The 26,868-nt window shown below is 40.3% G+C and overlaps 2 protein-coding genes across 5 annotated transcripts; one reads left to right on the top strand and one right to left on the bottom strand.

The window, feature by feature from the left end:
- The first annotated feature begins 1,320 nt into the window (after window positions 1-1,320).
- Window positions 1,321-9,488, top strand: LOC117472859 (RNA-binding protein MEX3B-like). Of its 2 annotated transcripts, none has more exons than XM_034118290.1 (5): window positions 1,321-2,070; window positions 3,241-3,479; window positions 3,669-3,714; window positions 4,875-5,599; window positions 5,923-9,488. In XM_034118290.1, the coding sequence occupies exons 1-5, from the start codon at window positions 1,464-1,466 to the stop codon at window positions 6,319-6,321; spliced, it is 2,016 nt and encodes a 671-aa protein (XP_033974181.1). In that variant the 5' UTR covers window positions 1,321-1,463; the 3' UTR covers window positions 6,322-9,488. The 2 variants fall into 2 exon arrangements, with proteins under 2 accessions (XP_033974181.1, XP_033974183.1); XM_034118292.1 differs by having other exon boundaries at window positions 5,928-6,202.
- Window positions 9,489-11,470: 1,982 nt separating this feature from the next.
- Window positions 11,471-20,985, bottom strand: LOC117472912 (mothers against decapentaplegic homolog 4-like). Of its 3 annotated transcripts, none has more exons than XM_034118353.1 (10): window positions 20,741-20,985; window positions 18,947-19,348; window positions 18,508-18,682; window positions 17,792-18,046; window positions 17,430-17,537; window positions 17,270-17,320; window positions 16,585-16,768; window positions 15,262-15,430; window positions 14,907-15,045; window positions 11,471-14,333 (listed from the first exon to the last, which is right to left on the bottom strand). In XM_034118353.1, exons 2-10 carry the CDS (start codon window positions 19,184-19,186, stop codon window positions 14,122-14,124), a joined length of 1,533 nt encoding a protein of 510 aa, XP_033974244.1. In that variant the 5' UTR covers window positions 19,187-19,348; window positions 20,741-20,985; the 3' UTR covers window positions 11,471-14,121. The 3 variants fall into 3 exon arrangements, with proteins under 3 accessions (XP_033974244.1, XP_033974246.1, XP_033974245.1); XM_034118355.1 differs by having other exon boundaries at window positions 17,792-18,037; XM_034118354.1 differs by lacking the exon at window positions 20,741-20,985 and adding an exon at window positions 19,808-19,905.
- Window positions 20,986-26,868: the final 5,883 nt, after the last annotated feature.

The following is a 26,868-nucleotide window of genomic DNA, read 5'->3' as shown; positions in this document are numbered from 1 at the left end:
CCCTCTGCGCACTCTCATTGGTCAATAGTACACTCCAACGTGGCTGCTGCTAAACAGGGTTTGGTTAAATACAATACTGTATGTATGCAATTAAAATGGTCTCATCTTATGCAGTTAACGAGATGCCGTGACTTTACTAATAAGGCTCGCTTGTTGCAAAATATATTTTATCACCAAAATCCACTACAACAAAATCCGCCCATAGAAGTCCAGAATAAAAAATAGAGTTTGATGTAGCCTTTAGTGATGAAACCATTGATTGGCATTGACCAAGATTATGTAAGCGGTTCTGCTCTCAGAGGGTTGTTTTGTATTCATGTATTTTCTCTATAAAATGTGAAAACACTTTCAACAATGTCCACTGCAATATCACCAATAAATGTCAGAAGAGACAGTCAGAGTCAGGTACTATTGATTTAATGAATTGTTGTTTTTTGTATGCACTTGTATTTGAGCTATTCATGGGTGTACGTTTGTATATTGTTGGTGAGTCCCTAACCCAAGACTGTCCATGAATTAGAGTCCGTGTACAATAACATGGGTTTTCTTGGATGTAGAAGATACTGATGATATTAGCCACGGGAAGTGTGTGGTGCAGTTACATTAACCGTTAGAGTGATTGACTTGGTTATTGTGGACAGCAGATAGCAGTGGAGTGGTGATGTCAGACTTCTCTAGCTTGTTGTTAAGCTGGACAACCAGTTAATTGAAATAATGTCCAATATCTAAATGAATGTACTTGAAGATCACAGTTGTATTAAAGTTACTTTTCTTTCAAAGTTAGGGAATAGTTTGCCCTACAAAAAGTTGTGGCCCTACTAGTTTTTATCAAACCTCCATCTTGTTGCAATTTGAGGAAAAGCCTAATTGGCATCTTACAATGGCCTGCGAAAACATACATGGTGGCTTGCGTAGGGTCAGACCACTGATGTTCAACACATATTGGTTGCATCTTTATTAGGTAACATACTGTCCTTGCCCTCAATCTAAGCCTTCTAATAACATGTTACTTATCCCTACCTTTTTTTCTTCTAGATCTCACCAAAAAAAAGGGTATATTAATGCCACAATAATTGTGTCGACTCTGAGGCGGCCTTACGGAATTATTCTCCCGATACCTCGGGATGTGTAGCCCATTGGCAAATATAGTATTCATATATTATAATGAATCATTCTCATGACAGAAGTCAGAACCACTGCAAGATGTGCGGCGAGTGCGTCTTTCTTTCTGATAGTTGTGAATACACGCCTGGCCTGACCCCAAAACCAAGTATCGCGTGAACCAGCTTTACGAGATTACAGTGTAGGGAGGGCTGCATGGAGAGCTGGAAAGACAAAACAAAAGCCACACATTTCAACCAACAGGCGCGGGTCGCTTTTTATTTTTTTCTGAACCAAAAACAATTTGATTAATTATTTGTATCGTTTTCCGTCTAAAGACAGTATTTAAAAAGCTTTGCATAATGCCGAGTAGCACATCTTTGCTGGAGGCCGACGAGGGAGAGTCCGAGGTCCCACCGCCTCTAGTGCACGCTTTCGCCGGTATGGGCCTTGAGGAGCACCACGGCACCCAGAGCCAGAACCCCGAACAATTAGACGAGAGCCTCCACTATCACCACCACCTCCACCAGCTTTCCCCTGTTTCTCATTTTAACCTTCTCGGTACGGTCCTAGACTTGACGCCCGTGCATCGGCCGCCTTCGGGAGAAGAAGTGAACATAGCGCCCGAGGACGATGAGCTAGAAGTTGGAGCTGACTCCTTGTTGCTAGCGCAGGCCCACCGCCAGCAACACCTCCCATCGGGGCCAGGAGGCTCAGTGATGCCGTCGGGGATGGAGCCTCCGCACGTCGAAACGGTCTTGTTGTACAACGGAGACGGAGATGATATCGGGCTCGGCGGCGGCGCCTTACCACTGGCTGGCAGCATGGCGATACTACCGCCCGGCATGTACGGGGAGTCGGGCTACGAGGCCGAGTCTTCGCTCTTGGCTCGGCGAAAGAGCGTCAACACAACCGAGTGTGTGTCGGTGCCCAGCTCCGAGCACGTCGCGGAGATTGTGGGCAGACAGGGTGAGTCTTTGTTGTGTTTCGGAGGGTTTTGGTAGAATCCTTTTAAAAGCTAAGTTGCTAATGGCAGTTTGGTCCAAACTTGGTAGGAAGATAGTTCATGCAGTAGTAAATCAAGCGAAATAAGATATACAACAGGATGGTAAATGTAATGCATTATGTGATTTCGAAAGAATGTTGCAATATTAAGTAAACCCAAAGTTACAATCAAACATTTAGTAAATTGTACTTTAATTTGTCGCAAGTAAGAATATAACGTTAGTCAACACGCTACCGTTAGCTATAGACTTATTGTTGTCACCAGCATTGACGAGTATTGTTGCAAGCTGTTTATGATAAATAATACCTAACATTTTTACAAGCTACATTATTATGTGGGACATCTAACATTTGTGTTGAGCATTGTATAGTCACAAATAAGACATTATTAAACCATGTCTTTTTCAGCAACACTTAGCTCAGCTAGCTTAGCACTCCTCCTAACTGGGTCAACATCACACTTGCCCAACACCCTCAGCAAAAGTTTGCAATACAAGTTTTATAAGCCAGCAGATGTCTTCTCGCTCTGACAGCTCGTCTGTATTTTGGACGTTTTGTCTGTTCTTTATGGACAGTGAACAACGAACATGACCCCAGCCGTGCCTTGCCGAGCTAAACGAGGCTTTGCTTTGTCTCGGAGGAGAACATGAAGAGCGGTGTGTAGGTCGGCATTGCTTTGCCACATCAGCTGTAGGTTATAGTTAGCTCTGTGACATAACCAAGACTCCTCACTTCAACTAAACGCTGCCCCTTTCCTAGATATCGAACGCCTTTATCTGGTCTTTTACATCAACTTTACATAGCTCAATAGTAGGGTTGAGAGAGTGTTATTATGTCGTCTTTGTTGGGGGAGGGTGCACAGACTGCAGTGTTGACAACAACAGGAAATGGCTCTGGTAATGATGCTGGACTACTCAACCACAGCTGAAAGGAATATTTAATGTATAGGCTATGCAACTTTGAAATGGCATTAGTGACTGGAAAGGGAAATTGCATATGGCATAACCTTTAATTAGGTAATCATCAAAGTTTAATATGTTGACTTAATGCAGTGTGTGTGGTACATTTCAAACGTGAATCAGCAATGATCCAACAGTACTCTGTTTCTTTCCTTGTCTCCCTTGTTCATTACAGGCTGTAAGATTAAGGCACTTCGAGCCAAGACCAACACCTACATTAAGACACCGGTGAGGGGAGAGCAGCCTGTCTTTGTTGTGACGGGGCGCAAAGAAGACGTGGGCATGGCTAAGAGGGAGATCCTCTCTGCAGCTGAGCACTTCTCCCTCATCAGAGCCTCTCGAAACAAGACGGGCCCTCTGTCTGCTGCGACGGGTACAGGGACCCCCTCTCTACCTGGACAGACAACCATTCAGGTCAGAAAACATGTGATCATGAATCATAGCATTATTCTGTGTTAAAGATTCCCATTCCTATGCAGTGAGTTACATTACTTGTTATGTATCGTACCATCCATGTTTCCCACATTTGTTTTTATATAGGAGGCTCTCTGTGTGTTTGATTCATAGTAGTCTAAGTTACCCCGTGTCATTTTAATTCTACAGGTGCGAGTACCATATCGTGTTGTAGGGCTGGTCGTGGGTCCCAAAGGTGAGTCTTTGAAACTATCCATTATTAAGATAACCATTGTCTCCCAGAAGGTGGTTTAGTTTATATTTATATTTTCATATGGAGATATTGCTGCTTTTTAAATAAATTACACATTCTTGTGTATCATACAACTGTTACAAAAACACTTGTTATCTCTGAGCATTTAAACAAAGTTGTGGACTGTCTGATTTTTTCAGTTTGCTTACAGATTCTGTAAGTTTTCATATGCTCAGCTTTACTGAAGATGGCTACATTTTGCTCTGGGAAAGTCTTCAACCCCTTTCCCTGTTGACATTACCACCGCAGTGTCAGAAACTCCTGGGGTTGATTTGTAAATTGAAGTGCAGTAGTTCTCAACCATATGCCAGTAGACTGGAGAGGGTGAGGCAACGGGTCATAATGAAAACAAATTTGAAATAAAAATGTGATGATAATGAAAAATATTCCTTTCAATATTTGATGTTTACAATCATCGAGAAAGGTGTCTGTTACTTGAACATTCACAGTGGGATATTTGTCAATGCTCTCTCTGGTTATCCCTTTAAGATATATAGGAATGAAATTTGAAAAGTTTCCTAAACCTAACTGAAACATGTCCTGTTAGCCAGCTGAGTCACCAGGTGCTATAATTATTGCAGAGCCATGTTTCCTCCTTTTTCAATGCCAGCTATTGTTAGAAAAAAACAAGTGTATTTACTGAAAATATGATGCAGTAAATGTGACTGTGCAGTCTTTAGTATAGCTCTTCCCGGACCTTGTCAACTCCACGAACCCTGGTTCGGCCAAGTTAAGAGGCGTCAACAATGAAGTACACAGAGATCTGTTCTTTAGCTAATGTTCTCAGCCCTATTTATACTTGTTTTCTTCCCGACGCCAAACAATTTGATTCTCTACATCAATGTTCCATTTGTATATCCTCGGATGTATATTTCTCAGAATTGGTCATGCATACAGTATCATGCGTCAAACTTTATGTGATTATGCGCTTGCCATTCATCTTGCCATGTGACCAGAGTAGTTACTTAAAGGTTCATGGTTCTTTATTGTTAAACTAACATAGCTACAGAGTAATTATGTCGTTGAAAATCTCTTGTCGTTGTAAAGTTAGTTTACTGACAAGTGTTATATTATAAGGTTCTTGGTCTGCTCATATCTTTCAGGGGCAACCATCAAACGTATTCAGCAACAGACCCACACGTACATTGTGACGCCAAGCCGGGACAAGGAGCCGGTGTTCGAGGTCACCGGGATGCCGGAGAACGTGGATCGTGCGAAGGATGAGATAGAGGCGCACATCGCCATACGTACAGGATCCTGTGGAAGTATTGAGGCTCCTGGAGTTGACAACAATGACTTTCAGTACAATGGGACAGATGTCAGCTTTGAGCATGCTGCAGCAGCTGCGCTGGGGGAGGCCGGATGGCTTCGTGCAGGTGCATCATCCCAAAATGGTGGCGGCGGCAGCCTGTTGCCAATGAGTCTCAACGGTACTCAGCGAATCAATAGCAATATCAACAGCGGTATCAGGATGTCTTCCACCTACCGTAACGACAGCTCCAGTTCCCTGGGCAGCGGCTCCAGCTCAGCTGACTCTGTCTACGCCACCAGTAATGGTAACCGAATGGCAGATCTGAGCCCAACTTGTCAGTTTAATGCCAATGCTAACAACAACAACAACAGTAATGGTGGCAGTGCAAATTTCTGGTTTGGCGACAGCGTTCTTCCTGAGGAGCTGGTCAGCCTGGGAGGTGCAGGCTCTTCCTCCGGCTTCGATCCGTTAACCATCTCCACTGCCCAAGCATCGCACCCTGCTGCACAGCCACCGATCTGGAGCGCTTATGTGGACCACCAGCCCCCACAGGCCTTCGATGCTCGTCACTCTCAGGTAGGTGAAATTCAGCAGGTGCACACCGTTTATGGCTCCCATATGACCATCCCACTATTTAAGTTTGTCTTACTCCCAACCTTTCAAGTTTAACGAAGACATTTGGCTTACGGCAGTTGCCTATTGTCCTGTACTTCTAACCATTGCCCCTATTGTGAAAAGAACAAGCACCTCTAAAGTGACAATAAGAGAACAGGAAACTCAGTATCAATAATGATGAAGTAATTCAAGAAACTTGTTTTAAATCAGAAACGGATCTTTTTTATATAAATACTTGCTTAAGGCTCATGTAATCCAATGCCTGTTTTGATCATTTTCTCCAGAACAGTCTGCCAGGAACGCCCCGGCTCTCTCCAACAGAAGCCTTGGAGCACCCTCAGGCCAGGAGAGTTCTCCGAGGGCCCTTTGTCTCGACCGGGGCCCATGATGTCCAGAGGTTCCCCTCTTACAGCTCGGCCTTCTCCTCTTCCAGTGAAAGCACAGCCTCCTCTTCCTCCCCTCCTGAATCCTCCCTCTCCCACCGCCCGGGGGTTGGACCAGCAGGGAGGGGACAGGAAATATGCATGCACTGCATGGATAACCAGGTGATCGCTGCCCTGGTTCCCTGTGGCCATAACCTCTTCTGTTTAGATTGTGCCACCCATATATGCCAGAGTCCAGACGCTGTTTGCCCTGTGTGCATGTCCCCGGTCACACAGGCCATTCAGCTGCGCAACATTTGATTTTAATCCATTTATTGACGGCTGATGAGGGATCAGCCTCCCCAACACTTCCAAATTGTAAAGTGTAGGGAAATTCATTGTTTAGGTATATCCTCACATTTGTCCAAGCTGGTGTTCGGTTGACAAAGGTGAGGAAGAATAGGTGAATAAGGAATGATGTATATTTAGGGCATGGGTTAGGGTGTTCAGCCCGTACATGTGCCTGCTGTTGTGAAGTCTTCTTCCATGATTGATTGATTGATCAATGGGAGGGTTGGAAACCCTCTGTGTAGCATTGGGTGGGGTGGGATATATATATATATATATATATATATATATATATATATATATATATATATATATTGCTCATCATGATTTTTGATTTAAATGTTCTCCTCCCTGAAGCATTTCTGCCTACCTATATTTTTTATCAATTTTTAAAATGTATTTTGAATTATATTAGAAACATAATGCTTTCAGGTCAAGGTTAATTTTGTCAACATCTAAAAAGTTTTTCGCCATTGTTTTTATTTTTTTTTAATTCGCTGCTACAAATTGTTTTGATCTGAAGTAGAGCCAAGCCCCTTTGCCTCCCAATTATTGTGCTCGCTCCAAGGAAAACAGAAGTGAGCATGTTTACATATGAGCCCCATATATTAATATGATTAAACTAATAGTATTCTCCTGGTTACCACAGAATTTGAATGCCTACGGCAGTAAACTGGATAAAATATACACATTATCCTGGAAAATGCCACACTACCCTTGAAAATGTGTGTAAATATCGAGCAAAGTGTGTCTGTTATATTTAAACAGAATATGATGTTTACAGGCTCCAGTGGAAAAATCTGAGTTTTTGAGTATTGCTTGTATCAAAAGCATAGTGACGCAGCACGTAGACATACCCACAAAGGGGTTTTAAACCAAGTGGGTCAAACCCACAACTGTAAATGGTTCACACTCCAGGGGCAACCTCTTGTTGCCTCAGGCTTCCTTCTCTCCCAGACTAGAACCAAGTGGTTAACTTCCCTTTGTTGAGTACCAAGATGTTACGTTGCTTTCCGTTTCTACCTTTAAAAAACTGTTTACGGTAAACTTGTGCCTAATTCCATTTTGAGTAAACAAAAAGTATGTTGGAAAAAACAAAATTTGAACAAAAAGTGCCGAGTGAACGCAGTGTTGTTTGTCTTAAAACAAACTTGTGGCCTTTTTGGAAAGCCTGTAACTAACTGACAACACTATCTACCAATTCAGATCACGCTAACAGAGGTCTTAATGTATTCTTCAAAGTTTAAACTCTTAAATGCCTCTCTGTTGATCAAAGGTTATCTAACAGGGATGGGTTTTTTTTTTTTTTGCTTCCCATTTTTAGTGAGCCTTTCCCAAATATTTACCATCTATTTGCTAACACCAAACACTCCCATTTATTTTACTTACATTTCCACTCATTGTTTTTTGCCTTTTTTGTTTTTTTCTCAATGATATCCTTGTTTGGAGAAACCATGTGCTGATTTTCTGCCAGAGATATATGCACAGCTTGTCCCTTTGGAAACATTCCTCCTCCCTGTATTAAAGTTACTTTTTTTTGACAATTCACTTACCCTGCTCCTCACAGCCATGTTGTGTCCTGGTTGGTTAGCAGACGGCAAATAATTATATTAGGATGCAAAATTGAGACAGCAGCCATCAATGTCTCGTCTACCAGGCCTATGCAAAAATCATCTCCGTAAACTACCCATGGAGATAAACTGAACTATATTGGGCGTAAACCTGTAGACAGACATTTCCCTTCTGATTTGACCAGTTTCTACATTTCAGTCAGCGTTAACTTTCATTACCAGCTCTAATGCATTGACGAGATGCTTCACCTGTCTAATCAGCTCAATTGCTGTTGCTCTTGTGCCCTAGTTAGCACAGCCTTCCTCATATCTTATCACACTTTTGACAAGTACGGACTCCAAAACAGTCTGATCTTTGTGCACCCCCTTTCAATGTGCATCTGTCTGTTCCTCCTCCTGAAAAGCGATGGAAAAAGGTACAAATAGGTGGAAATCATCTCAAATCTTAGCTTTAAACGCCAGTGTCTCTAGACTTAGTTTTACAGGATTAAATGAGTTGAGGGACATTTGGAAGGAGAGCCAGCTGGAATGATTTAATCTGGGACTGACACTACATGAGGTCAATACTGTTGCTTTACTTTTTGGACATTGGACCGCAGTCCGTCTAGCATTCCAACTGTAAACGGTATTTGGGAGTTATTCTATACTTCCGTTTCTTAAATATCATATTCTTTCATGGGTGATTGAGCTTTCTCAAGGAAATGGAACTGAAGGAGTCCCAAAAGTGCAAAAAAAAACATCTGCTTTTGCCCCTTGGGTCTTCTCTCCGTCCTTTTTATTTTATTTCTCTCAGCTCTGCGAAGGGTGGATCTCTTTCTCTCTCTGAGGGAATGCAATACACTGTTAGCCCTCAGTTTATTGACATTTTTGTGTATGTATTATATGATATTACTGTTAATGACTGATGAATATACAGAACTTATTTTTATTTTGTTACATTTCATATATATACACAAATATATCTATATTAAAATGTTTACAATAAGATTTTAATTTTTTTTTTACTTTTCTGAGTGATCAATTGAATGAAGAGTTGGAAACCCAGAAATGTTGCAGAAGGGTGTCAATGCTATCTGCTTGTAGTCTAGTTATTAGTTTACAGTATTGATGATAATCGTATTGATAGCTGCCGTTTAGTGGAGAATGGAATGTGCATCACGAGCATGTCTTCATAATGTACAGCCAATGTAAAACGTAACACTGCAACTGTAAAAAGGCCAAGGATTCAAGCTGCCTGTCATGTCTGTACGCCACCAAATTAAGAACGGTATACTGTAAAATGTATCTTAGATTATCTATATATAAATACATATATTGTTAAGCTGTACCAACAGTTCAAAGTATTTGCTAATTTTACTACACTTTTGTTATGTATATGTCGGAGGAGTCTTATGGCATATAAATTCTTCAAATTAAGTCAGGAGTTTAAAAGCAGACTATATTTTATAACGGCCTTTTAAGTTATTGCGGCCAAAGCACTGATATTATATATTTGCTGTAAAGAGAATTTAAGAGTTTTATTTTTCTGATATTAAAGTTACTTAATAAAGACGGTTTCATTTTAAGAAGTGTCTGACTGGTGTGATTCATTAAGTCAAATGTTTCTTTAACGTGTTTTGCATTCTGAGACTTTTGAGGAACATGGGGAATATTTCACCACATTTGTTACCTGATTTTGACAGGTTTCCCTAATAATAAACATTTACTTTTCATCATTTCTATCTGCTTGTAAATGGTTCTTGCAAACCCCTTTTGATAAACAGGCCCCTGGTTCTAGTTTTGATCAGTTCCAACCAAAATAAAACGTCAAACTAGTGAGACTAATTGTTTTGTGTAGGCTGGCAATTACAGGGTCATACATTTGCAGTAACACTACTCAAACTTCTTAAAAGCACCAATGTGGGTTTATCATGGGTAAAGAGCATTAACGTGTGTGATAGTGTAAGCATTTCACAGCCAAAAAAAGTAATCTCATGAGTATGTGGTTTAACTTCAGTATATTTGTTTGAAACACACAAATAACCTCAGTGTCTTAAAGGTCACCTATTATGCAAAATCCACTTGTTCATGTCTTTTATACATAAACATGTGTCCCCTCTGTGTAAAGAGATTCTGAACGTTTTAGGAAAAAAGATTCGCTCACTTTTTGTCCTGATCCATTTATATAAAAACCTGTCTGAAAATGAGCTGATCAGATTTTGGCCACTTTATGATGTCAACTATTGTTTGGCTTGTGTAACCATTAGCCAATAACCAACCAAGGTAACCCCCCCACCTTATCACCTGAATCTCCTCCTAGAGCCATCCAAATATCTCTGAGGGGCGTGGGGAGTGGCTCCTTATTTTCATCTAAAGTAACAGACAGAGAATCAGCACTTTTGAAACAGGGCTGAAACAGAGGGGATTATGGGATGCTGCAATGCATGATCTGTTTGGTATTTGGAGCCAAACACTTCAGAGACATGTTTTGTATATATCTGAGACCTATATTATATTGATGAAAAACAGTATAATAGGGGACCTTTAAGTTGTTCTTAACTCAATGTGGTATTGATTTAAGGGGATTCTGACCCTCATTTACAGCAGAAAAGCATTTGATCAAAGAAATGATGGACTGGTGGTGAGTAGCCACCCATACAGGAGACGTTAATCTGTTGCCTGACGAGACATCTTCTCAGGTTTGTGACGGTGTTTAAACACCACATCATTTAAATTATGGATGGCAATTTAAAACCCCAGGATTTCACTTGGGGTCAATCAATAAACTACTATTGTAATAACAATATTGTCAATAGCATTGGGCCAACGTGCCCATAATTGGTAAACAACTAAAATGTACATCTTTAATTTTATTCTGAATGTGTCATAAATTGATTAAACTAAAAATATGTAATAAATCATTTCAGTTTTTTTCATGAGATTCCATGTCATGTGACCCAGTGAGTCCTAATCAATACCAGATAGTGTTACTACACTAAACAAAGACGACACACCCCTTATGTTAAAATGTACTCTACAGTTGTTTTTAATTGAAAAGTCTACATTTTGTTTCAATGGCTTCCATTATACTCAAGCAGGTTCATAATTGAAAACTCTTGGATGGAGAGTGAAAGTCTGTCAAATATAACAACTTAAAAGTAACTTCACGCTGAGATAAATAAATCCTTTTTTATTTACATTGTTCTGTCTCGACTGTCAACAACTATGGAGATATAACACCTGGCGGAGGACTGCTCTCCACTGAGTGCACTTTTCATTTCATTTAATACAGCTGTGCTTTTCATGCTATGACATACCAAGATGTATTTTGGTACACTGACCTACATAAATCCCAACAACCAAATTCAACCTGGCCAAAAAGTGAAAACACGTGTGGGTTGCAGTTCTTTGAAAATAAAATATGATATTAAATGGTGCGATGTGTTCAATTGAGCCACCAGCTCCCAAGAGGAAAATCTATCTTTGAAAAAAACGTAATACTGTAACCTCTTCATGTTGGGTATGTCTTCTTATTTCATGTTGTGTTTTTATAGAAAATAAACAGGTCACCATTTAGAGAATATCCGGCCATGTTTAATTAAAGACTCTCACATAAGAAATACAGGTAAAATGTATATCTGCAATCTGTCATAGTAGTCAACAACTCCTTGAGCCATATCTTTAGGCTCCTATAATAACTGCAAGTAATATAAAAACATCTGTCCACCTTAAAGCACGACCAAACATAACATTATTTCTCCAGACATAATTCAGCATCACTTCTTTCAGTAACATAATCTTAAAATATCCTGTTTCCTGAATAATCAGTTGCATAATTATGGTAATAAACCCAAAAACCTGACTCTTATTCGTGCGGTTGGAAAAATACTTTTTTTAAACAATGCTTTTCAAATGATAGTGAATTATCAAAGATGGGTAAAAGGAAAGAAACCACGGCTGAGTATGCAGTGTGTCTTTTTCCATGTTATCTGTAACCCACAAAGACAGCATTGTTCAAAGGGAAAAATACACAAATACATTTTTTAAATGTCTTGTCAGATACATATGTTCAGACAGGATTTACTGTATGGCGATTTGCTGTGAAAGAAAACAAAAGATGCACGGGCAGATGAGATGGGACTTTACTTCATATCTATTTATGTGTGTCAATTTAGCTTCACCTATTTCTACACCTGTGAGAAAAATGTGTCTACTAATTTTAGATGGAATTATTGTATTTAAACAAACTATGCCTCTGAGTTCTTTAGGAGTTTAGGTTCCAGCAATTTGAGTTTATGTTCTTACATTTAGATTTTTAGTTATGACTATGTAGCTTCCCTCGGTTTGCCTTAAATGCTTTTGTCATAGACCAGCAGCACTCCAGTTGTCTACACTCCACAGAGTCCAGTTTCCCTGTTTAATGCAGGGCAAGTGAAGTACTCCATTTAAAAAGGGTTAGATATAAAAGGGTCTATTTGCCATTAAAACCATGCAGACATTGACATACTTTTCAAAAACAAATATATTTACATGGATTAAAAATGAAAGAAAACTGCAAATCCAAAAAATTAAATGCAACTCCAAACTACAAATGTGTGTAAGAGTGAAAGGGCAAAAACAGTCTTTAAAAAATGTGACTTAGTGTTGCATGTTTTTAATACTAATGTACACAAAGATGCGTCTTTTCACAATCCTACATCAAATATAAACCACTCTATTCACTCCCTTTTCCACATTGCAGGACAACCAACTCAAATTAGGGTTATTGAATTAAAACCTTGAAAAAATTAAAGTGCTAAAATTACAATACATATCAGTTAATAAAGTAACAAAAATAGAACCCAAAAAAAAAGAGTCAATATTGCTGTGAAACTGTCTTAGGTTTTTGTATTTGTGTCAGTAAACTATACACAAGAGACCTTGATCAAGTAGGCGGGCTGCAAGTCATAAAATATTTCAGTTCAATATTTCTCAACTGTGTGGAGAGTGTGTCGGGTACGGTTGGAGATAAAGAGATACACAATTGAAAAGAAAAGAAACATAATCCCCTTTCAAATTCATTTAATTTCCAAATTAATGTCCACTGGACTTCTCTCTCATGATCACACAAGACTGCTTCTTCCAAATGAATACTTTGGTTTGCCCAAACATTGATACACTTTGTTGCTTTTACCATGATTAAACTTCATACATCTAAGACCAGCTGTATGCCTCTTCCCCACTTTTACTGAACAAAAGCAAGCTCTGTTCTGCTCTGAGAGAAATTGAGAAAAGAAGATGCATGAGACTCACCCTTCGTGGCAGCATAACAGGGCACTTAACAAAACAGTAACCATACATGAAACAAGTGAGAGGAGACCAGGGTGGAGATTTACCAACGACAAATGATTGATGAGCCTCCTGTCATCACAATATTTGAGTGAGTGGAGAAATAATATTTTCACAGATAGTTGGTCAAAACAGATATATTGCCATTTAACTTTGCATGTCATGACGCCACTGAAGGACAATATTGTCTTGTGAAAGTGGGGATCTTGTTTAATTGAGAAGAGATTTGTCATTGGACCTCCATAAAACCCATAACCAATCACAGAGAAGCCCCTAGACTTGACCTCGTTTCAGTTCAGAGTGAGAGTCGGCTTGAGGCATGGCGCTTGTCCTTTCATTCTGTGTGATGTTCGTGGATGGCTGTTCGTGGACCAGACTTGCTTGTCATGCCAGGTGTGAAGCAGTCTGACACAATAGAAACCAGCAGCACTCTCCTGGTGCTCAGACACTCATCCCGCAGCTGTACAGCCCTCAGGCGTTCTTCCATTGTTCAGTGAGTCTGATGTCTGTCAGTAGTTGTGGACTGAGTAGTCGCTGTACATTCCAGTTTCATGGGATCTTCAGGTCATCTATCATCATGATGTGTTGCTTTGTAACTGTCTACTCATCTTTCCAGTCATAACAAATCAAAGCCATATATCAAAAATAAAGAGCAACATATCTTTATTTAATATATGGCTTTAGCTAATTGTAGTGTCACTAATGCTGAAAAAAAGCAAAAGTAGGGGCCACAGTGCACAAAGGTACCTCAAAAACACCTGAATGTTTTTTTTTTCATGTGGGACAGCTACAGTGTCACCGCTGTTTCACTGGATTCTCCACACGGTTCACTGAGGACGACTCTCCGTAGCCGCTGTATGCTGCAGTGTGATGCTGCGGGGGGGGGGGGCGCATCTCAGTCCAGAGGTTGAGGGTCTGCTATAGGCATAGTGTGCAGAACCTCGTCCAGTAACTGGAGGGCTCTGTGCAGGTGGATCTCAATCCAGCAGGGGGTCTCCTTGATGCTCTGCCGGGGGTAGTCGGGACCCCAGCCCTTAACAAAACTCATCCTGAGAATACACAGCCTCCGCAGGTCATCTACCCCGATACCAGCTGCTGCCGAGAGACCTGGAGGACAGGAGAGATCAGGTGAGTGGGATAAAGTTTGTGTGTGGAAAAAAACGATTTATTCCATTTTAAATAGGATTCAAGTGAATTGTATTAACCGAAGACTTCAAGTGATAACCATTATTTTGAGTTGAAAAAATGATAATCGAATAATTGAAAATCAATTCCCGATTTTTAGGCAACTGAGTATCTGGGTTTTGGGCCAAGATGTTCTGACATAGGGAAATATTTTCTGAAGATTTAAAAGACTTGTGACAACACCGTAGAAGAAAAATCACTAGAAAATGTGCAAAACTTTCAACTACATTTTTAACTAAATGTAACTAAATCAAAATGTAAAACACTATTTTTCACTGAGCATTTCTATGTTTGCGTCATATGCAAGTACATAGCTCCCATTCACTGCTTGTTAACATCCACCCACTCTGCCTTTACCACCCCCTGACAGAATCGGAGGAGGAAACCCTCTTTAATTGTCACACATACATGCACACACAGTGACATTTGACCTCTGCATTTAACCCTGGTGTCTGTGTGAATGTGCATCGGTATATATAGAGTAAAGTTTCTTACTAATAGCTGGAGCAATTCCTCCAACTGATCCAGGGCCAGGTATATTTCCAGCCACAGCGGCTGCCTGAGCTGCAGCGGCGGCCTGAGCCGTGGCGGCCTGCTGCTGCATCTGTCTGTGGCACTGACGGAGGTCGAACACCTGGCGGAGAGAGGAGACGTTAACAAATGTCCTTCAGCAGCAAGTACCTACTACCAGCAGAAATGTAAATGAAGACTGTGGCAGCATGGGGAAAACAGCTTAAAAAACAATGTCAGAGCAGAATGCATGAGGAGGGGGCATAGAAAGAGACGGTTTGATCTTTCACACAGCCTTGAGGGATGTCCTCCTTCTACAGTCCAGTGACTATGTGCTCACCTTGATGTAAGCGCTGGGGTATATTTTGTGCACAGCGTCTCCAGGGGCTCGGCCGGCCTCTCTGTCCAGGTAGTAACTCTGAACAAACACTGCGTGGTCACTGAGGCATCGCACCCACACATCCCCCTCCCCCTTACACTCCAGCTGAACCCCTTTGCCAATGTGAAGCCTGGAAGAGAGGAGACAACAGGAAGGGAATAAAGCAGAGTTATAATATTGCCATATTGAGTTTTCATAGTAAACATAGCCATTTATTGTCTGCATTCAACGATTCTCACCTAGACATATTAGATCAGCAAAATATGCAGAACTTAAATTGGTTTCACACAGTTGCTTTATATGTTTTTTTAATCCTTTGCATGCCTTTGTCATGTTAGAATTACAAATACAAACAATTTGGTGGCCTAGTCATGAAACATTATTCTACATCCTTTTAACAAGAATATTCTCAGCTTATTTTTTAACTAAACAGGAAGAAATAAAAGGAACCAAATGTGAAGAAGGTTAGGCGATGTTATCTTGGATCAACATGTGCTTCTGAGCTTTTAACAGATGACATTGTGGTAGGGTTTTAAGTGTCAAATGGGTAGAAAAATAGTGCATACTCCAACCAAAGATACACCTAAGAAAATTAATTTTGCCTTAATATTTTGGGATATTTATATCTGCATCAAACACACATCTAAAGATTATATTATAGAGTTTCTGCAGGTTTCAACAAGTTAAAATATGGTTTTAAGACCATATTTATACCAATGTGTATTCTGTTACTATGAATGAAATAAATCCTAAACATTTTTATGTTTATGAATTTATTGATCTGGCTTTAATCATGTATAAACGTAGTGTTTCCCATCCATATGTTTGATTTTGCATGTTCTTACCACATCAAAGTGAAGCAGAATTTAATCTAAGCCTAAATATAAATCTTAAGAAGCAGGTAGGATAGCATGATAGTCAGCATCGAAATAGTGCTTCATGGATCAGCTTGAGCAATTCTAACCGGGGTGCAGAACCTCTATTTTGTAAATAATTGATGTAAATGACTGATGTAAAAATAACAACTTAAAGGTATATAGCGCCTTTCATAAACCCAAGGAGGCTTATACAGAGGGAAACACAAAACACAGAACAGAACATGCTGGGACTAAACAGAAAAACAGACAAGGTTGTTCTTGTTAAGTGATACATCTCTTGATTATTTGCAGTGAACACAACAGTAGAGCATTCATTTGAGATCCCATCTAGTTACAATTAAGACCTTATAGGCCTACAATAGCCGCAAGCGTGCGTATAACTGTTGAAAGTTATTATGGTTCCTACCTTGCTCTCTCAATGGCCTCAGTGCGATGAACATTGCTGAGCTGACCCAAGCAGAAGCGGTCTCCTCCTGAGGGGTCCACATAGCCGTCCACTGTCACGATGGGGCAAGAAGAGGGGACCTTAAACGTCTCCCCGACCTGAACGTCCATCTCAAAATAGGCAATGGAGCACCAGTAGTCAGGAGCTGAAACAGAAGGGAGAGAACTAATGTCAACGGTTTTATTTCAGGAATGAACATTTTTCCTTGTCAAGCTATTTATAAAGGTATATTTTCGTAGTACAGAAATGAAGACAAACAAGCCACGTTTTCATTTGATACATTTGTAAAACCATTATTAAACAAGGATATTTTGAATCGATTATTTTCATTGTTTCAGCACTATATGTTTCATTTGAAAGTAACTTGTACATTTGATGTAATGACAATCAAAAGTTGACCCAGAGGCAATCAAACCCAGCATATTAACAAAGCTTTATATCTAATGTAGTCACCCACTTGAAGCAACAGTTGAAATGGGCAATAGTGCTTTAGCAATGAAGAATGATAGCGGAAAAAAGGACATCACTCTATGAATCAAATTGTAAAGATCGATGCGCGGTTAGTCAAATTGATTCAAACTGTTTTCTAAAACACCAAGAAAAAAATAGCCCAGGGTCTATGTACTTCTGGATTTTGTGTTCTCACCTGGATGGTTGGATATAGGAGGCTGAAAGGCGAGCTCATTATGCACCGGCCCTGAGAGAAACAGAGAGAAATGTCAGTGATCACCCACTTTGAAGTAAATGCAATCTATAAAGCTATTCGTCTGCAGATGAACTTGAAGCTGTAGTGACAGTGTACTTACAGTAGTGTGTCGGATGTGGCATGGGAGGGTGGTGCTGTAGATGGCCGTTTGTGTGTTGGGGTGTGTTGGGGTTGAAGTTGCTGTTCCTCGACCAGTTGGCGCTGGCACCTGAGGAGAAAAGGACAACACAAGTCAGATACAGATAAAGAGAACCGAATCAATAATTCACAAAACAAAGAACACTAGGCTTTTACTCATGATTGAAATTGAAATGACTTAATCCATTCTATTTCTGAAGTCATATTTTTTGAGTGAGACAGTAAAATATTTACAGTAACTTTCAAATTACACACACATACTGTATTGCACAAACAAATGCAGACATCATGATACATAAAGGAATATTTAACAACTGTACTAACCTCCTGATCCAGCAGAAATGGCAGGAAAAGCTGACGAAGAGGCGGAGGTGGAGGCCTCAGCAGGGGGGAGAAGGTTTGGAGTGGCAAAGGGCTCAGAGGGGGCCGGGCAGCTGGTGGAGGGGGGGTGCTGGATGGTCTGGATGGAGTGCCCTCCGTCGATCGAGGGCAGACTCTGTGGACCATCAAAGTCGTACTCGTCTTTCACCATCAAAGCGGAGCTGGGGCCAGAACTGGTCAGAGTCAGTCCTGATAGGTCTGTGCACGAGGAACAGGATCAAAGGGCGGAACATGTTAGTGAGGGACAATTTACACATGTGATCCAGTCCCACAGTGTTTTACAAAAAGATGAATAGAAAGGGAACGATGAACTGTTTGATTTTTGCTTAAAAATACAAGTAGACTATGTAATAGTAAATGTATAAATAAAGAGAGTAGTTGTGAACAAAATAATTTGTGTTTTCAATTTGAATAAATAATTATTCATTTTTATTCTGTTGATGTCCTCTTCTTTATTTAAGAGTCACAGTTAAGAGAGACTGTAATAAATTGCATTGAACGGCCTTTTCTTTATCGTTTTACATACATTTGAATGATCAGTAAGCTAGAACAACATCTTTTAGACAGTGTTTTTTTGAAGTTCTGTTTAGGTTCTGAAGAGCCCAATAAACATTTTACCAATTTAAAAAAGACTAACTGGAAGCCTCCCTATTATTCACCTATGCCAGGAGACACCACTCGCTCATAGTGATAGGGGTTGACACACACGTTGTCACACTTAAGGTCAAAGGCAAACTGGCAGTATTTGACGTGCTTCAGTTCATTCTTATGCAGGTCAGGCCACCGCCACAGCCGTGCGTAGATTACATGAGGGAACCCTTTACGTCCCGCCACCTGGGAACAACAAAAATCAAAAAGATAGAGGAAGAATAAAGGAAAAAAGCGTTAAATCATTTGTATACTCACTGCCCTTACAGCTGAGGTCAAACGCAGTGTCAATGAACACAACCCGTTTTCCACTAGAGCAGCTTGTTCAGACTAGATTAAAAACACAATGGTCAAGTGCATCTAGCCCACCAAACTTTACGCCCTGGGCCAGATGCACTAACGTGTAGAAAATAAATGTTATTCATAACCCAGGTGATTGTGTGTTCCTACCTGCAGTCGTCCATCGAGAGTCCTCTGAATGGTCACACACTTGCTGGGATGGGCCCCGTTGGTGGTGATAGCAGTGATGAGGGAGTCAAGCTCATCCTTTTTCTCCTTCAGTTTCTTCACCAGGCTCTCAATGGCCCGCTTGGCAAACGTCTCGCTCTCACCACCCTGTCTGTGACACATCAGGCTGTGCACAATGCTCAGGCAGGCATCATTGCTGGTAGGTGTGTTGGTGATAGACATCTTGACTTCTCTCTCTCACTGCACTTTCTGAGAATATATCTATATGTGGTTCACTCAATCAGGAAGCCTCAGCAGAGACTATCTTCACAGCAATTCAGCTGTAGTTGAGGAAGATGTGTGTCCTCACAAGACCCCCAGCATCAGGAAGGAAGGGGACAAAATCTGAAAAAAGGATAATTTGCAAATTTGTGATCAAACTGTTTGAGAAGTATGTTGATTGAAAATTATAGTAGTTTATGAGGCTGTAATTTGTTTAGCGTGATACAGATGTTAGATTTCATTATGATAAAAAAAACATGTATATTTCTTAAAATGTGCCTAATATGAAAAGTTGTATTGCTGTTGTATTAGTTGGAGTATCTAAGGAACTTGCAACTGACCAAGAAAGTCAGGCTGTAAATTGCCTGTGTTTTATGTATTGTACATTTTTTAGATAAAGGCTGTAATTTACTGCCACCCTATCGATTAATTCTGGTTAACATTTGAGCTATTTAGGTAAAACCGATGAACATGATATTTCTATTTGAATCTGAGAAGCAGGCAGGAGGCATGAATCAGAAACGCTACTGTAACGATTTAACAGAATATTTAGCAGTATAATAATGCTAGCTAAGCAATTACCTCATCACCTGACGAAGTAATATTGTATGCACCTGTGTCTAATTAAATTAAAACCCCTGAACTGTTCATTCTAGGATAGAAGTTAGGGTTAAATTGTTTTGCGTGCCTCTTGTTGCAAGCTAACGGCGCCACTCTGGCTGCCGTCTCCCCGGGAAGTTACTGCATACGGACACAACTCACCGGAAGTAAACAATCCTCTTCAAAATAAAAGCTAACATTTTAACAAAACGCAATGGAACTATTTTTTTCAATATGTAAAACAATTACAAATGTGCTTTTAATAAGAACTGTTGAGCTCGAGAAGAACCTAAACCCCATGACATGATTAGATAACTATTACAAGTTATACACATAGTGTCATTTTAGTCTGTGATAGTAAATTAATTGACATGTTATGCCCAAATACGTCTTATTAACGAGTGTAGGCTGAAGCTTGAACGTATTATACCTACCCCTTTTACATAGCATGTACTAATAGTCAACCATTTAAGTACTTTAGTTTATTGTAGGTGTTGTTTGTAGGAATAAAACAAAAAAGTTCCAAACGTCTCCAACGCAATATTAATCAAACCTTAGTGCAATATATGTTGGCCAACATATTTATATATTTCTTGTCAAATTAATTTCACAAGTTAAACACTTGTACTGCTCGCTTTCGGTTTTTGACCGGAAACAGACGTTCATTCGGTTAGCTTGATGTGAGCTTGACTAGCTTCCTGCTACTAACCATATCAGCTAGCACCGATTCATGTTGATATCACAGTAGCAAATATAGCATGCTAATAGGAGGTGAGCAGGGACGCCGCGGCACAAACAGGTCGATATGTAATGTCAAAGTACAGTTTTACTGTGAAACCCTTGGTTGGTATAAGTTCCCTCAATTAATAACGACATAAGGCTTTGTAAATAGCTAGCATTAGCACTTTGCGCTACCTTAGCTTAGCTGGTGTAGCAGCCTCTGTCCCAAGTTACCGACGGGGCGAGCAGTAGGGTGTGCAGATCCTGTAAAATTCCTGGATTATCTTCATCAATTCTGCAAGCTGTTTACAAAAACATGCTTAAGTAAGTCCTTGTCCGCAACCTGTAGCTTTACATCCTTAAAACTGGAGCGCGGATCAAGTCAAATCTCAGATTTTGTGTCAAGTCCCGACCTATGGTCCCGACCCACTTCACGCACTTCTCACACTGTTTCCTGCGCATGCGTACCATAGGAAAGGGGTTTGAGTTCATATAGATTATAAACTGCTATCGTTAATACTGTTCCGGCTATTAAGTGATTTATTATCCTACCTTTATGACTTTGATTTAACAACTGATTTGTCATGAACAGATTTGACATTCCTTGCATGAAATTAGGAGGTATGTCTGTGTGTCTATCAGTTTACCCTCACCCTTTACTACCATAACATGTAAGCTATAACCACAGACGGATTGTGTATTTGTAATCAGTTTGATAGAATTACAATATAAAGACCAAGAAAACAGATAGATAAATGATTCCAGATTCAGTTTTCAGTTTAATTTAACACCATGCCACTCATTTATATATTTATTTTCTCCAATGCACTTAACAAGGTGCTAATTAATGCATTGAAATCTGTTGCAGTGATATTTAGTTGGTGTAAAAAGTAGACGTTTCCACAATGTGCCACCTGCATTGTAACCTCTCGACTGTAAAGAGAATATAAAAATGCTCTCTCTCATAGCAAACACACACACTTGAAATGCCCCATTGGTTATCACTTTGTCCCAATTACAGATGTGAATATTACCCGTTGACAGCCGCAAGATGATGATTAATGTTCAGCTTTGGTAGCTAATGTACTTGGCATGCTCCATGCATGCTCTCATAATTTGACATTAATTGTCTACGCTTTTTGTCTTTGTTTCCCTTTTTTCTCTGCATCGTTTAGCTCTCTATTCTACGGTGGCCCGGAAGTGCAAGACACCACAGCATTTCACAAAACACCACAGCATTTCACAAAACACAACAGCATTTCAGAAAACACCGCAGCATTTCAGAAAACGCTACAGCATTTCAGAAAACGCAACAGCATTTCAGAAAACGCAACAGCATTTCAGAAAACGCTACACCATTTCAGAAAACACAACAGCATTTCAGAAAACGCTACACCATTTCAGAAAACACAACAGCATTTCAGAAAACACCACAGCATTTCACAAAACGCCGCAGCATTTCAGAAAACACAACAGCATTTCACAAAACGCCGCAGCATTTCACAAAACACAACAGCATTTCACAAAACGCAACAGCATTTCACAAAACGCCGCAGCATTTCAGAAAACGCCGCAGCATTTCAGAAAACACAACAGCATTTCACAAAACACCACAGCATTTCACATTGGACGGAAAGGGTATTCCTTTAGGGAGAACACTTCTTGTTTGTGATTGGACAGAGCCAGCCAGAGAAGCACTGCTGTGATTGGTTGTTTTTGCTGCCAGTCAAGAAATGACGCTTCGTGATTGGTCAGCACCCGAGCGCAACATGTCCCAACACATCAACCGTTAGCTGTTAGCACACACTCAGAGCTCACAGCTCCTCATATCTGTTCAGAAACTGGACAAAAGTTAAACAAGTACAAACCACAGACTGTCTATGTCATGGCGAATACAGTCGCTGCTTTTATTTATGTCTGTATGACGCTGTTGTGAGTGTGGATGGAGCAGCTACAGGTTAGTTTAGCCTGATCGATCCGCCCCCTCTCCAGCACGTCTTGTTTGAATGACAGGAGTAAACACTGACAGCTGCGGTGAAACTCGACAACAAAATGAACATATTGACCATGATTTAATTGTAATACACGTTTCAAAGTGATGCCGAAGTAACTACATACTGATACCGGTTAGTAAAAACCATGAATTAATGCTTTGACAAGTCTGCAGACAAGACGGCAGGCGAAAAGCTTTTAAAATGCGTGTTTTCTGAATGGAATCGGATCCATCAGGCTAAACTAACCTGTAGCTGCTCCGTCCACACTCACAACAACGTCATACAGACATAAATAAAGCAGCGACTGTATTCGCCATGACATATACAGTCTATGGTTTGTACTTGTTTAACTTTTGTCCCGTTTCTGAACGGATATGAGGAGCTGTGAGCTCTGAGTGTGTGCTAACAGCTAACGGCTGCTGTGTTGGGACATATAGCTGTTAGCACACACTCAGAGCTCACAGCTCCTCATATCTGTTCAGAAACTGGACAAAAGTTAAACATGTACAAACCACAGACTGTCTATGTCATGGCGAATACAGTCGCTGCTTTATTTATGTCTGTATGACGTTGTTGTGAGTGTGGACGGAGCAGCTACAGGTTAGTTTAGCCTGATGGATTCAATTCCATTCAGAAAACACGCATTTTAAAAGCTTTTCGCCTGCCGTCTTGTCTGCAGACTTGTCAAAGCATTAATTCATGTTTTTTACTAACCGGTATCAGTATGTAGTTACTTCGGCATCACTTTGAAACGTGTATTACAATTAAATCACGGTCAATATGTTCATTTTGTTGTAGTTGGTATCTCCCATAGGATTTACATGGAGATACGCCCCGCCCCCTCTCCAGCGCGTCTTGTTTGAATGACAGGAGCAAACACAGCTGACAGCCGCCGTGAAACTCGAGCGATTAGAGCGATGCGAATATTGGGTAGTCTACCATAGTATTTACATGGAGATAAGCCCCTTAAAAACCATGAATTAATAAAGCATTAATTCATGTTTTTTTCGCATCGCTCTAATCGCTCGAGTTTCACCGCAGCTGTCAGTGTTTACTCCTGTCATTCAAACAAGACGTGCTGGAGAGGGGGCGAATCGATCAGGCTAAACTAACCTGTAGCTGCTCCGTCCACACTCACAACAGCGTCATACAGACATAAATGAAGCAGCGACTGTATTCGCCATGACATAGACAGTCTGTGATTTGTACTTGTTTAACTTTTGTCCAGTTTCTGAACAGATATGAGGAGCTGTGAGCTCTGAGTGTGTGCTAACAGCTAACGGTTGATGTGTTGGGACCATAGACTGTATATGACATGTTGCGCTGTCGGGTGCTGACCGATCACGAAGCGTCATTTCTTGACTGGCAGCAAAAACAACCAATCACAGCAGTGCTTCTCTGGCTGGCTCTGTCCAATCACAAACAAGAAGTGTTCTCCCTAAAGGAATACCCTTTCCGTCCAATGTGAAATGCTGTGGTGTTTTCTGAAATGCTGTTGTGTTTTGTGAAATGCTGTGGTGTTTTCTGAAATGCTGTTGTGTTTTCTGAAATGCTGTGGTGTTTTCTGAAATGCTGTAGTGTTTTCTGAAATGCTGTTGTGTTTTCTGAAATGCTGTGGTGTTTTATGAAATGCTGTGGTGTCTTGCACTTCCGGGCCACCGTACTATTCTCCCTTTCATTCTTTCAAATCCAAACCCACCATCGAAAAAGATCAAAAGAAAATACTTTTCCTTTGATTCTGTGTGTTCTTTATTCCCATTTCTTATTTACGGCAAGCATGTGACAGAATAAGTAGTACACAAACTAACATAAACAAGATAGAGGCATAATGTTGACGAACATTAAGTGAGGGGAGTCACAATGGGAGCAATGAGAGTTCATCATTATCACATTTGTTTGCATGAACACACTGATGAATGGCATTGAGGGATAGGAACCCAGTTGACTGCCATTCACTTGTAGTGTAATTCAACATACTGACCAACAGAGAGCAGTAAGCACCAGGCTTTAAACCCTGCCCGGTACTGACAGACTGTCGATTTCAAAAATCAGATGGTATCAATATTGTGTTATACTTTACAGGCTGAACCTTGTGATAAATATATTGTAATACCCATTCCATCTTCATCAAACCAGAACTCAAGATGTTACAGAAGTGAATACACTTTTGACTTAATCAAACAATTGAGCCTACTGAATGAGTAAGAGGCAAGCATAGCCAAAAGGAAATCAAGCAAACTCAAGATACAGACCTGCATCCATAGTTTGTGTGTCAAAACATAATGCATCTGAAACTAATCAAACATATGACGTGCTCTGGTAATAACCCTTTTACAAAAAAGGAGTTAAATCCCACACCATATGTAAAAGTCAATAAGATAAACAAATCAAAACAAAAAGGCTTTCAAGCAAAATATACTCTTAACAGACTCTATGGCTCTATTTGAATGTTTAATTGTGTTCTGCAGTCTTTTCACCCATATAATACTGAAGTGTGTTGCACTTCCTAATGTACATTTTTACATAAAAGGATATCCGATATGCAGTTCATGTTTGAACCTTGAGGTAGTTTTAAATCCCTGTGCAGCTATAAATGGCTGTACTTTCTGGTGATATCCCTATGAATTGAATTTGGCTGATTGCTTATAGCTCCCAGCATGCTTTAAGAACAAGACTTATAGGAAGAAGATGCAATTATTTACTGTATTTAGCTTGAACTGATCATAAAGCGAAATGCGACTGTTCTCCACATGACTGCCATTCATCCTGCATTAGATGCAGATGTTTGTCTGGCAGTAACAGTCAATTTTAACAATTTTGTGGCGTAAAACTCTTGTCAGTGTTCAGGTTGTACTCAGCTTAACCTTCGAAGGTATACATAAAGTCTGTGGTTGCAACCGTAAATAAGAATCAAAGAGTCAACAAATCGCATTATTTTCATTTTGACATAACACGAGAAGGGAAGGAGTGATGAAGCAGAAGGGAAATAATGAATGGAGTAAGAGTAAATAAAAAAAGGTGGAGAAGTGTTTTTAGTCAGAAAGCTGCTGTCACTTTATTGTGTAAGACTGTCAGAGAGACATCACCTCCCTTACGCTCCTCTGTTGCTTGTTCATTTATGTTTATGACTGTTGATGGATGTACGCTGTAAGTCCCATGCACTCATTCATAACTATCACACCCACACCATGTGTCTCGCCTCTGACTGATGGCTGTCAAGGTAATAGTTGTCTGATCAACCTCAGCACTATCAGTGTAGAGACTCTAAAGAAAGTCCACTCCAACCAACGACAGATTCTCACTTTTTATTGTTGTTATGCTGTGAAAATCTTTGGCCTGAGTGTTTTCAAATATGTGTTGTTATGATCAAGTCCTGCCAGCTGCTCCACAGTCATTCATCTACTTTTAAAAGTGTTCGTATTACCTAGCAACAAGCATATCTTCTTGGTTATTTTCTGTCAGTGATTTGAGAAATGACAAAAACTTCACATCTAAAGTGTAATTTCCTATTTTTTCACATGATATTCAGATGGTGCTAATGAGAACTATTATTATTATAATGAAATTATTAGCATGCTAAAACATTAACCTAAAGCTTCTTAGGCTTCCAGAGAAATTACTTTTTGAAAGATTTAGACTGACAGACATGTTTTGATAAAGGTAATGCCACCAACGTTTCCATCCATCTACTCATCAAAAATCTCTCCTCACACCTTCTTCTTCTTTCCTCTCCTCCTTTGAACCCCTTCCTCTGAAGCTTGGGCACATCACAAGAGTGGGGGAAGTATTAAATGTGAAATCTTTCCACTTCAGTGGGATTCAGGAAATTGTCTTCCCCGCGGGGAAGTAAATGCAGATGGAGGGATGGAGAGAAGCATGAAGAAATGGATGGAGGAGTAAAATGATTGGAAGAAGAGATGGATTAAGGGAAGGGAGGAGAGGTGAAATATTTGGAGGATGGATGGATTGGCGGTAAGCATCAGAGAAATGAAGAGTAGAGGAAAGAGGAAGAGAGAAGCGGAGGTGTGGGAGACGAGATGGCTGAGCTGTCTGTTTGAAGATAAATCAGAGAGGCAGTGTAGTGCGGAGTTCTGTGTCCATAAACGCACACACATTAACAGATGTGTGTGCGCCCTCACGCTTAAACTCACACACATGCAAACACACACAAATACACTCACTTACTCAGCTTGCACACACTCTGCCCCACGGCGAGGTGGTAAAAGGCCACGGCTGATTGGGTGCTGCAGGCGGATTTCGCCCCGAGTGGCAGAGCAGTGCATGTTGGGATGTTTGGATACAAATGCAGTCATCCATGAAGGCATGAGG

Source organism: Trematomus bernacchii, unplaced genomic scaffold (genome assembly GCF_902827165.1).
Source record: "Trematomus bernacchii unplaced genomic scaffold, fTreBer1.1, whole genome shotgun sequence".
Lineage (NCBI taxonomy): Eukaryota > Metazoa > Chordata > Actinopteri > Perciformes > Nototheniidae > Trematomus > Trematomus bernacchii.
Note: the sequence above shows the minus strand (reverse complement) of the source record. Positions and strands in the feature narration are given on the sequence as shown.

What these genes read in the sequence shown, in the direction of transcription:
- LOC117472859 (XM_034118290.1), top strand. Translation starts at nt 1,464, where the DNA reads ATGCCGAGTAGCACATCTTTGCTGGAGGCCGACGAGGGAGAGTCCGAG. An exon ending in GGAGATTGTGGGCAGACAGG is followed by an intron (nt 2,071 to 3,240) that starts GTGAGTCTTTGT and finishes TGTTCATTACAG; the next exon opens with GCTGTAAGATTAAGGCACTT. An exon ending in CTGGACAGACAACCATTCAG is followed by an intron (nt 3,480 to 3,668) that starts GTCAGAAAACAT and finishes TTAATTCTACAG; the next exon opens with GTGCGAGTACCATATCGTGT.
- LOC117472912 (XM_034118353.1), bottom strand. Translation starts at nt 19,186, where the DNA reads ATGTCTATCACCAACACACCTACCAGCAATGATGCCTGCCTGAGCATT. An exon ending in GCCACATCCGACACACTACT is followed by an intron (nt 17,321 to 17,429) that starts GTAAGTACACTG and finishes TGTTTCTCTCAG; the next exon opens with GGCCGGTGCATAATGAGCTC. An exon ending in GAGGCCATTGAGAGAGCAAG is followed by an intron (nt 15,431 to 16,584) that starts GTAGGAACCATA and finishes CCTCTCTTCCAG; the next exon opens with GCTTCACATTGGCAAAGGGG.